At 38.7% G+C, this 13,937-nt stretch overlaps 2 protein-coding genes across 2 annotated transcripts; both read right to left on the reverse strand.

Annotated features, from left to right (window-relative positions):
- Positions 1 to 3,813: 3,813 nt before the first annotated feature.
- Positions 3,814 to 8,438, reverse strand: LOC110738108 (serine/threonine-protein kinase PEPKR2-like). Its single transcript, XM_021918479.1, has 5 exons — positions 8,224 to 8,438; positions 8,024 to 8,100; positions 6,860 to 7,904; positions 6,159 to 6,455; positions 3,814 to 4,465 (listed from the first exon to the last, which is right to left on the reverse strand). The coding sequence occupies exons 3-5, from the start codon at positions 7,599 to 7,601 to the stop codon at positions 4,095 to 4,097; spliced, it is 1,410 nt and encodes a 469-aa protein (XP_021774171.1). The 5' UTR covers positions 7,602 to 7,904; positions 8,024 to 8,100; positions 8,224 to 8,438; the 3' UTR covers positions 3,814 to 4,094.
- A 1,112-nt stretch (positions 8,439 to 9,550) lies between these two features.
- On the reverse strand, positions 9,551 to 13,891 carry LOC110738118 (pentatricopeptide repeat-containing protein At5g09450, mitochondrial-like). Its single transcript, XM_021918488.1, has 3 exons — positions 13,587 to 13,891; positions 13,219 to 13,507; positions 9,551 to 10,693 (listed from the first exon to the last, which is right to left on the reverse strand). Exons 1-3 carry the CDS (start codon positions 13,619 to 13,621, stop codon positions 9,800 to 9,802), a joined length of 1,218 nt encoding a protein of 405 aa, XP_021774180.1. The 5' UTR covers positions 13,622 to 13,891; the 3' UTR covers positions 9,551 to 9,799.
- Between the last annotated feature and the right edge of the window lie 46 nt (positions 13,892 to 13,937).

A 13,937-nucleotide genomic window follows, 5' to 3' on the forward strand; every position in this document is an offset into this window, starting at 1 on the left:
TGTCAACCAGGAGTTAGGGACAAGCTGAGTTATGCTAAGGTTATACTCGATCAACAACTCCTCAATGAAAGGGTGTAGCGGAAATCTCAATCCATTGTCCAAGCATTGCCTATATACAGCTATACACCCCGGGGGAGGGTTATCTACAGTGCTATCACCCCCAGGAGGGGAAATGAGAAAAGGCTCCCTAATGTGGTACTTAGTCTGCAAATGCCTAGTACCCTCAGACAAAGACCTAAGCCAAGAAGTGGAGGGATAACACATAGAAGGGCTAACTCTCCTAACAGGGGGTTTAAAGGCCACCGGCGCCCCAAGTGAAGCCGAAGTATCATCCTCACTTGACATTGTCACCACTCCGTCAACAATCAATCTGTTCAAAGAACCTCTAGAAGTCGGTTCACGTGAAAGAGAAACTTCCCAAGGGGAAGGAGGCAAAAAATAATCAAAGCCTAAATCATGCTCGGGGGGTGGGGATGACACACATGGATAAGGCACACCCAAGGGAACAGAAGAATCAACACTACTACCAATTACGTTTGTTACAAGCACTTCCCCTGCCCAGGTTTCCTTAAACAAATCATAAGATGAAGGGCCGGGGAGAGAGTCAAGGTAATCTTGAGTCGCTTGGTCATTCATGATACATGCATAGCTCAACTCAAGACTACCCCGAGGGATTCTCAATGTACATACAAAAATACAACAAGCGTACCTCTAAGCCTAACATCATCAAAAGCGCAGCCGAGGAACAAACAAGCATACAAGGAAAAAGTAGCAAACAATTACTAAGCATGGAGACATGATACTTAGGGAATAAAGACCAAGTATTGAAGGCTCACCAACTAGTCAGAGAGGCCGAAAGGATTTCTCGAGACAAATTCAAGTGTACCCCGAAGAGAAATACTCCTGCAATAACAACAAAAATTTCAAGTGTTAGAAAAACATTCATAGACAAGCCCAGGTGAAGAGCACGATCAAAGTGCTTTGAAAATCTCAAAACTCTCAAAGAATTTTTCTAAGTAAAATCACCCCTCATTACTTAGGTGAAGTCACCTCATATTTCATCTATCCTCTCTCCTAGACTTTCTATCAAACATCACTCATCACTTAAATAAATTGCTAAAGTCTGAGAGTTGCGCTCCGCAAGGCAAGCCCTCGGCCGCACAACAACATCCCTCGGCTGGTGCTAACCCTCTCGGCCATCTCTCTTACCCCCTCAGTCTATGAGCTATAGGCGCGCCAGCTATCCTCTTGGCATCTCACATCCTAGCTCTCAGCCTAATTTTGGCTCCCACTCCCAATTTAACCCAAAAAATTCTATGTTAAATCCCGCGGAATTGCCAGTCTAATGCGCCGCATACCCCTTCGGCGCACCAGTCATCCCCTCAGCTGCTCGCTCTCTCGGCTCTTCATTCACTCTACACACCCCGGGTTATCACTTGAGCATAAACCCGAAAAAAGCACTCACAGCTCTCGGCCTTGCACTGAATCCCCCCCTTCGGATCCCTCGGCCTGCAGCTCACATCCCTCGGCTTTTTCTCTTCTCATCCTTCTCATCTCTCGCCCCGCCTCAACTTTCTCTCCCGCGTCTCACTCCCATCTCTCAGCCTCACCCCCTCGGCTCGCACACAAAGGCCCTCGGCCCGTGCGCAACACTCCTCTCGGCACCGAGCCCAGCTCTCTCGCATCACTCTCTCTCTCCCGCATATTTCTCTCTCTCTCGCCTTTGTCTTTCTCCCGGGTACTCTCGCATCAGCCCGCATCTCTCTCGGCTAGGCATCCCCCAGCTAGGCCGAGAGCCCAGCGTACACTCACCCCTTCAGCACGCAAAGCCTACCCCCTCGGACATCGGCACATCCCTCGGCCTGGGCAAGGTCGAGGCTTTCGACCTCTCACCTCCGCGTCAAACCCCTCCGATCTGCTCACAAAGCTCTCGGTTTTCCCCTACTCTCTCGGTCCTCACATCTCTTATTTTCATCAGCTATATACAAAAGGGAAACCCCTCAGCCTGAGGGATAGCTCTTTCGGCTTTCCCTATCTCTCTTCACCTAGGCGCCTAATACCCCCTCAGCACGCCGCTGACCCTCTCGGCTGGTGCGCCGTTGACCCTTTCGACTTGTTGCACAACACCCCTCAGTCGCACAGCACCCCCCTCGGCTGTGCGACATACTCCCTCGGCTAGGTGAGAACCTCTCTCGGCCTGCTCTACATCCCTCGGCCCCCTCATCACTCCTCACCTCAGCATACCCGAAACTATTTTAAAAAAAAAAAAATATCATGAAATTCAATTACCTTCCTGGCCGAAATCCATAACCACCCTCACCCATAGCCAAATTTCGAAAATTACTACACAAACCTCAGAAACTCGAAAATTACCCGCAAAAATCCCTAAATTCGGCTGGTCATAGCCATTCTACCCCGAGGTTAAGACAGTTCAAAATTCAAAATTTTAGAGATTCCAAGTACAAAAACGCCTAGGCATGCTTTCGGATCTATAGAAATAAATCAAAAAGTGAAAATTCTCACATACCTCTTGAAGATCTTGATGAACTTGGAAGAACTTTATGATATGAACTTGAATGATGTGACCTGAACACTCAAACTCTCAAGAACTTGGGAGAAAAATTTGGGGAATTCTTTGAAAATTCTCTAAGGAAAATGAAAAGAGTGAAAAGCAAGTGCAAGTATAGTGGGAATTCATATGTTCAAGCTAAGGAGAGAGCAACTCCTCAAAACCCTGGTTCAAATGGGCCTAAGTGATCCTTGAGCCCAGAAGGTCACCATTGAAGGATTAAGCTTGATTACCAGCTTAATTAGAAGGGAATCATCATCAGATTGTCTCTAGCTCAGTCAAAATTGAAAACAAGACATGCCTTCAGCAAAATACCTGAGGCTCGGCCTGAAAAAAAAATATTCCACAAATGGAAATTTCATCAGTTACTCCCAAGCCATCATCAGGCTTAGTTCTCAAAACTGCTCAATCATCTGAATTAAAGTACCTTCTATGCATTGCTTGGGGCTGGTTTTCACCCTTGCAAGTCGCTTAGGGCTCTTTTTAGCCCTCAGAAACCCCCGGGGCTCATCTTAGCCCTCAGGTACACCTCGGGATTTACTTCAGCATATGTTACAACTTCTCTCATCTCTATTCCGCGTGATATCCGAACTTCATGCGATCTCGTTCCCACATCACGCGTGGGGCTAAATGTTTGGGCCTAGTCCATTGTCCTAAGCTCAGTGACCTGGAATTACGAAAATACCCCTCCATGATCCAGCCCATCATTAGTCAGAGCAAAGTACAAATTTACCCCTAATCTGTCCAATTAAGTACAACTTCTGCCACCTGAAAGTACATCTATAAATAGCTCTCCAATCATTGATGATGGTAACTTTTTCCTAATTCTCTAATCTTCTCTCTCTACTTTATCTCTCTAAAGTGCTCTTTCTCTCTCTACTTTCTCTCACTAGAAAGTACGTTCGCCGACTTAAGCATCGGAGGGGCTTTCCCGGGGTCACACCCCCGGGGTAGTTAACCTTCTTTCTTTTGCAGGCCTAGCTCTCGGACAGCAAGGCGTAGCTGAGGGAAATTCGGACACATATTGGACATAGTTCTAGGACATCTTGATTACCTTTATTACCCTAAGACTCCCAGGAGCATTCTGTTTCCAGAAACAGCAGTAAAGATGACCAAGCACTCAAACTACATAAGCAGACATTGTTTCATTTTTCTAAAGTTCTATCCTTCAATCTTTCTCAGGATATAAACAACAGCTGCGAAAATGACAGCATATGGAAAAGGGAATATAATGCACAAAAGAGTAAAAAGATGCACCCAAGGAAAAACAGTCATGTAATATTAACTTTAAAGTTACATTATAACATCCTATTGGTAACTGTCCTTCAGCTAGTCACATACTGGCACGAAAATATGCACACATTACAGAAGAGTCAAAACCCGCTTATCGAATAATACAAGCATTAACAGGTAAGATTAATACCATAAGGGTAGTCCTAAGTTCTGATTTAAGCTATGAGGTGGCTAACATTACCTTAAGTTAACCCCAGTAGCTTAAAACTGTTTATCAACACTTTAGAAATAATCAGAAAGCTGTACAGAGATTAGTTTTTATATTAGATGAACACTCATGTGAAATAGAAATAGTCGGTGGGTTGCATAACCTAATCCTCTTAGTTTCAGTTATGTTCATGCAGGAAACTGCAACTGCAAGAGCATCCACTAATCCACTGTCCTCTTCCAACTTGAACGAAGAACTAGTCGACCTGCTTGTCGACGAGTCATTGTCTGAGTCAACTCTGTGTGAATAAGCTGGCTTGTCCTGTTTATTTTCTGATTCATTCCTTTTTTTTACAGTCACGTCACGTGCAGTCATTCTCCTACTTTTGCTCGGTGTTAACTTAAGGGTCAGTGTCTTCAAAGGTGGATCAGCATAGAACAAAAGCCATGGATGTTCTGTCACAAATAGAACATTGTATTAGAGCACCATAACATGAGCACACACAAGCAAATTCACCAATTAAGTTGATAATGGCTTTTCGTACCATCACACTTATATTGCCAAATAGCACAAATAGCTGAAGATAAAAGAGATGGAAATAATCAATCAAAACATGACCAGCAGTTAATGGATTTTACTCTAACTAACATTACGAGCTGGGGTGAGAGAGGAGGTGGTGGGGTGGGGGGGGGGTGTTGTTGAGGAGTAAAGATGTTTCCTCTAGGACAGGCAATAAGAAGTGATAAGTAATCGAGTGGGGGTAGTAATGCTTGAAGGAAGAGGCCGTGATGGGAGATTATTACCCTTATTTTGAGGGTAATTCTTATACCTAGGCCCCAGAAGCAGGGGTGTACTTAAAAACCCTGAATTGGGGGTAATCTATTATCTTCTCTTCCTCTCTCTTTTTCACCAAAATTACTAACCACCTCCACCCATTCTTAGCCTCTTTATTACCTCCCTTCTGCCCATCATGATTAATCGCATTCCAAGCAAGCCTTAACAAACAACTTTTTTCCTCATTTCTTAACTTTCTGCAAAATAAGAAAATGTGCTAAATCTTATTGACTTGTGCAATCTCACTATCAAAAGAAACACTCTAAAGTTGAATTACTTGACTCGCAGCAACCATAATGGTTGCAATCTTCATTATTCTAGTTAACAAGCATACACAACTAAACAATGAGAAGCACAATTAATATCAACCCCAAATATATCTCATTTGCTACAGCACCAACATCATCAATTCTTCTACACCGGCAACCAAAAATGACCAAGCATGCATAAATTCCAAGAGTGAAAACAACTTTAGCATCATAGATAGATTTACCATCCTCCCAACTAGCCAATAGGCCCAATACCCTAGATTCGTATGTACATCACAACTAACTCAGCTTTAAATCTGCAAAAAGTTTAGCTGCCTCCAGTTCACCTCTCATAGACTGTCACCATCTCCACTGCAAACATGCTCCGTAGCTAGTTAACTTGATTTTACAAGCTTAAACTATCAGTCTAACCAACTACAATGATAGTCTAAACACTCATAAATATAGATATAGTGATTCGATACTAAACAAGGAGGTGCTAACTGCCTCTGTTGACGGCTTGCTCTCAAAAACCTCCCCTCCCGAGTCCCACTCAAACAACTCATAAATATGAATTAGAAATGGAAACATAGGATTCGGTCACAATTTATGTAGCACATAAGCAGATATGAAAATGGGAAATGATATGGAAACATAAAATTCGGTCTTATCCTACGTGGCAGAGAAACAAATATAAAATAGGAACAGAAATAGAAACAGAAACTCATTAAAGATCAGATGATCAAGGTGAGGGGAAGGATTACAAATACTTGAGGATAATACTAAGAAAATATTATCTTTCAAGGGTCCCTTTTTTTTTTTCTTTACCACTGATAACTCTGCTATATGTATATGTACTCGAATGGACCTGCCATCAAATCTACAAATTGAACAAGAAAGAAAAAAGAGAAATCCACCGTAACTCTAAACATAAGATCCTCCAATTTCATTTGTCATTTTTTCACATCAAATATATGTGACTATTGTCAATCTAAAACATATGAAACAAGCAGAAGAGGGTGCTAGACTTTGCAGTGGAAGACCAATAAGAAAGACTGGAACTTACTTAGTACTTCATTGGCAGATAGTCTTGTTGAAACATCTCTTGTTAGCATACGAGCAATTAAATCCTTAGCAGGCTGTGAAACTGTTATCCATAAGCCACTATCAAAATTAAGATCTACACTCTTGATGGACTCAAAACAAGCTTCTAAAGAGCTTCCTTGAAAGGGTAAAACACCAATCAAAAGTGCATGAAGAAGCACCCCAGCACTCCAGATATCCACCTTTTCTGAATATTCACCCGCCAAAATTTCAGGAGCAACATAAGCTGGAGTTCCAACCACACCAGACAAGCTCTGACCTGAAAGGAGACATCAAAGAGTAAAAAAAATTATATATTGCATTTTTTTCTCTCCTCTCTCTATCTAGTCGCTATCCCCATTCCCCCCTAGTGTATGTCTGTTGATTGGAGAGAGATGTGATCATGTGAACAGCAGATAATTGACAAACATACCACATCAACAAAGACATACATGACACGAACAAAATCCAGGATTGCCACTTCTTCGAGTTCACAACAATATGACCTCAGACTTCATACCTTTATAGAAATTTACATAAAATATACAAAGTATTTAAAAGCACAAATCATACGAATCGAAAGTGATGCTTATAAATTGATGAGCAGAAATTGCAATGAAGAAGACCTAACATGTAAAGCTCTTAAATGCAGCATCAAGCATAATAATTTAGGAGCCCACTTACCATTAACAATCCTAACTGCCAGGCCAAAATCTGCAAGCTTCAAGCCCCCTGAGGATGTAAGAAGAACATTCTCTGGCTTTATATCACGATGAACAACACCCATATCATGACAGTACTTGATGACCATAACAAGTTCTCTTAGTATGTTAGCGGCCTGCTGCTCACAATATTGCCTTTCCCTTGCCATTTGGTCAAGCAATCTCCCACCAGGGCAAAATTCCATCACAAGATAGAAAGATTCAACATCCTCATACACTGCCTTGAGTGTTACAATGCCCACATGTCCAGACAAATGTTGCATAATCTCCACCTCTCGATGCACAGGTTCTTCCCCTTTGGCTAAAGTTTTACACGCAAACACCTCACCACTTGCTTTGCTCCAGCACATTCTCACAGACCCGAATTTCCCTTTCCCAATCGTAGCACCCAAATAATAATCCTGCTCAATCTTTTTCTTCCTTCCTGTTCTGGTAGCTGCATCTATACAACCTATTTTCCTTTTAATACCTCTCGTAGGTGACCCAGAAGGCAAGCTACCGTAAGGTGGAGCAGTAACGACACCACTCACTCTACTCTCGGACAATCTACAATCATCTCTAACTACATCTTCCTTTCCCCTTTTTCTTAGCCTAGAGTAATCTTCCAACGATACATGAGACCTATAATATGCTATTGACGAAGTATATCTCCCACCATTCAATAGCTCCTCAACTCCCTTCCTTTTCTTACTCGGCGACTTCATCTAAATCCTAAATTACTAAAAATCATTCATCAGTCCACATTGTCAATTACTCCCTACACTCACTCTAACTAATCAGTAATCACTACTCAACTTACCATTGCATTGTTGCACTAATAACAATTAGCAAATTACATCAAACTACAAATTAAATCAAACTAATGCTATAACTAATTCATCAATATAATGGACATAATTTTCTGAAAAGCAAAAGTTCAGAAACCAAATTCTTTCTTTATCATTGGAGCAAGAACCCGCCACCAACCCAAAGCCAACGCATCAAAACCCTCCATTGTTGATCAAATTCTGAAGAAAACCCAGGGTGAAAAAAAGACCCAAATCAAAATACTAAACTACCATAATAAATCAGCAATAAATCCCACAAAAAAAGAAGTTAAATTGAAAACAAAAGGGTATTAGCCTACCTTGAAAATCAGATAACTTTTTAATTCTCTTAGTAACACCCATTTCAGATCACCAACTCAGTAATTCTTCCACAAACCTATACAACCAAACAACAACAAAATCAACAAACCCAGAAACAAAAACAAGATTATAACATCAAAGATCAATCAATCAAATGAACCAAAAATCAAAAAGAAAAGAAAAGCAGGAAAGAGAATACCTTTGATAGAAGAAGAGTGAAAAGAAAGGTAAGTGAAATGAAGAGTGTAGAAGAGAAGAAAAGAGTGAGAAAAAGGAGTATGAGAGGTGCTAATAATTACTGGGAATACTGTATTCAGTGAGTACAGTAGTCTTCTTTAGTATGGAAATTTGTGGGACTTCGAGGAGCCCGTGAGATGGAACATTTGCGTATTTCTATGGTGGGGCTTAACGTTTAATTTTTCATTTGCTTTGTAAGAATTTCTTCTCAAGGAGAAGATTAGGGCTAAATATAAGGGATTGAATTATATCAAATCAGATTGAGTTGAGTATCAAATTGGATTGAGTTGTATCAAATCGGATTTTCCCATTAGTGGATTTGATTAGCATACAATTTAATGAGTGGACGGTTGACATATTATGACTTTGCATATGACTGGTTTTAGATAATGAAATGTTTTTAGAATATTTTTCGTGTTTTAAAAAAGTGAGTTCTAAATTGTAATGATAATTTGAGGCAAATTCATTATGTGCGGAGTTGTTATACACTTATACATTAGGATTAAATTGGTAAGGTGTAATTGTAGATTTGTAGTTGGCAGGAAATTTAATGATGAATGTGTGTTATATAGCGCGTGAAAAGTTTTTTTTTTAAAAAAATTAAATAGCTTCAATTATGGAAAATATTAAATTTGTGTGTATGCTTTAGGAAATTTGATTCAATGCATATAATGTTGCACTTTCAATGAATGAGGGATGAGATGGAAGATTGTGTAAAACGAATCGGTAAATAAAAATAATAATAGCAATAATATAAAGGGGAAAGTTTGTGTATTCATAATTTTAGTAATATAATTATTCATATCTATTCACAAAGCTGAAATAATCATTGATAAAATCTTCTTAATTGTCATAATAGTGCCATAATTTATTATTCCTTAAGTTGGTGACAATTATTTGAAGAACTAATGTCAATTTTAACTTGTCAATTATGATTGATTTGCCAATGATTACTTTTCATTTTAATTGTAATTATCACCTTCAATTATTTATCGTTCCATTCAAGGCAATTGTTTTTTTTTTTTTTTTTTTCCAACATTAACATTGAGCTATAAAAGGTATTATTGTATATTTAGGTGGACACCAAATGACCAAACTACCAAAGCCCTCACTTGTATAATAGAGATAAAAATGATAAACAGTTATATTGTAAATATATATACCAAAGATTAATACAAGACCTCATATTTTTATTTTTTGAAAGACAAAACCTCATATGACCAACAACACTTTCTTACACATAAAATCACAATACGACAGTATGATAGAGCAAAGCATGATCGTCGTTGTACTCATACAATTTTTGCTCATTATTACTAGCCAATAATGATAAATAGTTTCATTTACCAAAGATGGAAGATTCGAAACAAGAGTAGTACATGATCGATGACAAATACATTGAAGGGAGATTCTTTCAAAAAAAAATTAATTTATCTGCTGGCTTTTATCAAAACTGTCATCAGGCGGGCTTCAAAAACGCCACACCTGAGTAGCAGGACTCATCTGCCTACTTTTCACCCACCATAGCTACTTTGTGCCTATTCCGATTCACTGATAGCATCATCTTTCTCATTCAAAAGGGAACGGAAAGTTTCAGCTCTTTCTATAAATCCAGCTTCTACAAAAGCATTCGCCAATCTATCACAGAGGGATCTATCAAAAACTGAAGTGGAGTTCTTCCATTGATCTATTATTTCTTCTACTTCTTCAATATGGCCTAGCATCAAATATGAAGACAAGATGGGCACATAATTGCGACCAATCATTTTTTGCTTAGTCATTCTTAAGGATTTCCATATCTGGTCAATCATATCCTTGTTTCCAAAGCCAGCATGAAGTAAGATGAGGAAATCATAGGTAATCCATTCTCTCTGAGTAACAATCTTTTCAGCTTCTACAAGAGAGCTACCCCCAGAGCTGGAAAGTTGGCCCGTTGTAATATATATGTTAGTAAGGTTTCGGTACGTCACCCAACCATCATCAGAGTGAGGATCTTGGCTCATCTCAGATAGAACGCTTCTGACACCATCAATGTCGAGAGTTGCAGCACAAGAGCTTATCCAAAGGTTATAAGTAAAGAGATCTGGTGCCACCTTATGGCGTTTCAGCTCTTCAATAACTGAAGAAACCTTCTCCATTTGACCCACAGACATGTACAAAGTCATCATCTCATTGTAGGTAATGGCATGGAAGGATAGACCTGACTCCATCATACGCTGAAAAAGCTCCTCGGCTTTATCAGTTAATTTAGCACATGCATAGCAGTGGAGTAGAGCTGTGTATGTTTCATTTGTTTTAGCATCATGTGGAAGACCTTCAAAATATCTTTCAGCAGCATCAACTCCAAAAACTTTTGTCATCAAATCAAGGCGAACAGCATAGTCAGAATCAGATAACTTGAATTCATTATGAGAAACCATCCATTCTGTTATCTGTATGGTAACAAATCATTAGTTAACTGACCATTAGCTCGAGCATCACAAAGCACTTAAGTAAAATAATACTACCATGTATATTAGTCAGAAAAGGTCAGAACAATCTCAATTAGCAACATAAAAACAGAAGAACGTGAAGCAAAAAGAAAGTAAAGTGTGCTCTCTACCATAAAATGAAGCCAACATTAAGGCAACGGAAACAATGACAATCATTGGATATTTCACAGCATAATTGAAGACTAGCCACTGTATTTTAACAGGAAGATTTGGCACAGTATACATGGGGGGTATGAAAACAGATTGGGATCTTTGGCCCTCTCTTATATGCCTAATAATATTGGCCATGAACTTTTTTCACTCATTTGTGACAACAGTTACAACAACAAGAAGTCGGCTAACATGAATCGTCATAAGGAATCGTGCGATATATAAAGAAAAGGACATAACACATTATAACAGTTAACTGTGAAAAATTATAACACAAAATGCCATTCACAGAGAAGTATGAGTATTAGGAGCAGATGGTTAGCAAATATAGCAATACTAAAATTCAGAATTAACTAACATCTTTGCAGCACAGAATTCCTACAAAAAAAAAAAAAAAAAAAAAAGAAGAAGAAAGAAGAAGAAGAAGCTAGTTCGCATCTTGGGACTACTTATTTTCATAGTAGCCATAACGAAACAAGTACTCATATAACATCATTCTTACAACTTCTTACGTGTTGCCCTGATGACCACACACTAGACCACAATGGCAGAATCAACCATAAATTCTCTTTCTTCCATCTTAAAACAATAATTTCTAGACCTATTCTCATCAGACGTAGTCAAGGGAAATTGCCATAAGTCATTTTAAAATAGCTCACACAAGTTAAAGGTCAACTCTTCTGATTTCTTCGGTATCACTGTATGAGGCCTATCTACCTTGCTCATCTCAGTTATATAACCATTCTTGATATCCTAAAATTACTATCAATAATAACCCATTCTAGATAGTGCTTCATGGAAGTCTAATAAAAGAAGCCTTTATACCACTCCAAGTCAATAAGATGGTACAGTGCAGACATATAGGCTCTCTGACTCAAATATCTAAGCATAACTGCAAGGCATTTGCCATCATTAATATTCTTCCCAAAATAAATAAAATAAAAGCTGGGAGACAATTATAAAGTTGAGTACGTCCAAAGAAAGAGCTACAACATGTTTTGATACTAAAGTCAGGACAGAAATGTGAATTTGGCACATTCCACAGCAGCAGTACATCCAGTCATCCATTAGCAGGTTTTAAGATATTTTCCCCAATAAAAAGGCACTATCCAATGGAAATTATGGGTGATTTCTGGTTTCTTTATCCCTGAGACAGTTGTATTCTTAAACCAGCTTACTGGGAACTTTTATATTTTAATAAAAATACTTACATTGTATGATAACAAAGACAGGGTCAAGAAACTCAAAAACTTCAAGTCTTCAAACCAGGTTTATTCTGTAAATTTTACAAAAATAGTTGAAGCTGCTGATGCCTAAATCAAACAACACAATCATATGGCCATCTTTAAGTAGTACAAGCTTAAAATCATAAAGCATACGAGTGTATACTTCAACTTCTGTGCCAAAATTAAGCAGCTTATGTTTCTACTCAGTACTCCCCTGAAACTATTTCCCCAAATAAAGAAGTGATATTCAGAGTATTTATTATTCACAGCAGAAAGCCAGAAACACCATGAAGCTTCAAATCTCACAAGACTCATAAATATTCTAACATATCCCTCATTTCAGCAAGGTTACAAAATTGACAGCAATACAAAACACGCACACCATCTAACACACAGACCACACATGGACATCATAGTAGAACCTCTCCTTGTTGGAACCTGAATCACAGCCATATTCAAAAATCTAATATAATTTCATTTGGTTTCAGAATCAAGACTAATACTTTTTTAGTATCCATAATGACTCGGAAGCAATTAACTCTCTTGCCTTCTTTAGTCTGCTGTCTCTACAATAGACATTGGCGAATTCCCTCAACATCAGAGACTACCACTTGCAACACCACAACTTTTCTGTAATCAACCATTATCGTCATATGAAGTAATATACTACGTATAAAGACGAAACGAGACACCAAGATTCCAAAAAGTTTAGAGCTAAATCAATTCTTGCATAACTCATCTTACAGACCCAATGACATAATAGTCTAATTCAATATCCCCATAATAGAAGGCTCTATGTTCCAGCAAACTAATCAACTAAATTGGTACCCCTTCACCCAAACACACTATATAATATGAAATCTAGCTATCCTAACCCAATCCATTAACCAACTCCAAAAGGTGACTAGTCTATAATCTATATCATTGGGTGCAATTCACTTAGATGTTTTCCCTTCATTTACCTAATTATACTACTTACAAAATAGCTTGAAATTCTAGTTCTTTATGATTCAATGCCATAAATCTAATTATACATATATATGATAAGCTGAATAGACCAAAAATTCAACAAAAATATAGGAAAAATACCTCAAGAGCGTGCTTATAGCGATTAGATTTACGAAGGTCTCTCGAAATTTGACGGAGTTGAGGGAGAGTAACAGAATTACCCTCATTGATCCATTTCTGAATAATATTAGTGGCGCTTCGTTTAGGAAGTCGAAGACGGAAGATCCGACTCTTCAAATCGTCGGAAATTTGTTGAGAATAATCTTCGAATTCTAGGGTTTCGGTTGATAAAGCGTCGGAAGTTGAATTGGAACTCAGAAATTTCGCATTGATTTTGGTGTTACTGCTATTTGTAATTGTGATGATTTTTCTGCAAAATTGAGAGAAATGTTTGAGAAATTGAGCTAAATGTTGAAAATGGAAGATGAGAGAGAAAGAGAAAGAACTACCGTCTGAGATGGAGGAGGAGAGAGCGAGCTGCCATGGCGTGGGTTGATGCTGCACGGTGTGACTATTGCTGGCCTGCTGCTAACTTGCTAGAGTAGTTCCAGTTCGGACTTTGCGATCCGAGCCAATAAGATCTCATATGATTATTAGTTTATTACGTGTATTACATACAAAGTAAATCATGACAATTTAAATGGCATGGGTATTAAAACAAGGTGTTATTTTCGGCTCAAGGTTGGGGGTTTAAAGTTTTAGACCACATACGACTAATCATCAATCTTAACCACTAAGTCAAGACCTCATTGGTTGAAGAGACCTTAGATTGATAGGTGTAAAATAATGTCACTTTGAAA

This window comes from Chenopodium quinoa, unplaced genomic scaffold, assembly GCF_001683475.1.
Source record: "Chenopodium quinoa cultivar QQ74 unplaced genomic scaffold, ASM168347v1, whole genome shotgun sequence".
Lineage (NCBI taxonomy): Eukaryota > Viridiplantae > Streptophyta > Magnoliopsida > Caryophyllales > Amaranthaceae > Chenopodium > Chenopodium quinoa.

What these genes read in the sequence shown, in the direction of transcription:
- LOC110738108 (XM_021918479.1), bottom strand. Translation starts at nt 7,601, where the DNA reads ATGAAGTCGCCGAGTAAGAAAAGGAAGGGAGTTGAGGAGCTATTGAAT. An exon ending in GGCAGTTAGGATTGTTAATG is followed by an intron (nt 6,456 to 6,859) that starts GTAAGTGGGCTC and finishes GTCTCCTTTCAG; the next exon opens with GTCAGAGCTTGTCTGGTGTG. An exon ending in ATCTGCCAATGAAGTACTAA is followed by an intron (nt 4,466 to 6,158) that starts GTAAGTTCCAGT and finishes TATTTGTGACAG; the next exon opens with AACATCCATGGCTTTTGTTC.
- LOC110738118 (XM_021918488.1), bottom strand. Translation starts at nt 13,621, where the DNA reads ATGGCAGCTCGCTCTCTCCTCCTCCATCTCAGACG. An exon ending in CTCCTCCTCCATCTCAGACG is followed by an intron (nt 13,508 to 13,586) that starts GTAGTTCTTTCT and finishes TCAATTTTGCAG; the next exon opens with AAAAATCATCACAATTACAA. An exon ending in GCTATAAGCACGCTCTTGAG is followed by an intron (nt 10,694 to 13,218) that starts GTATTTTTCCTA and finishes GTTACCATACAG; the next exon opens with ATAACAGAATGGATGGTTTC.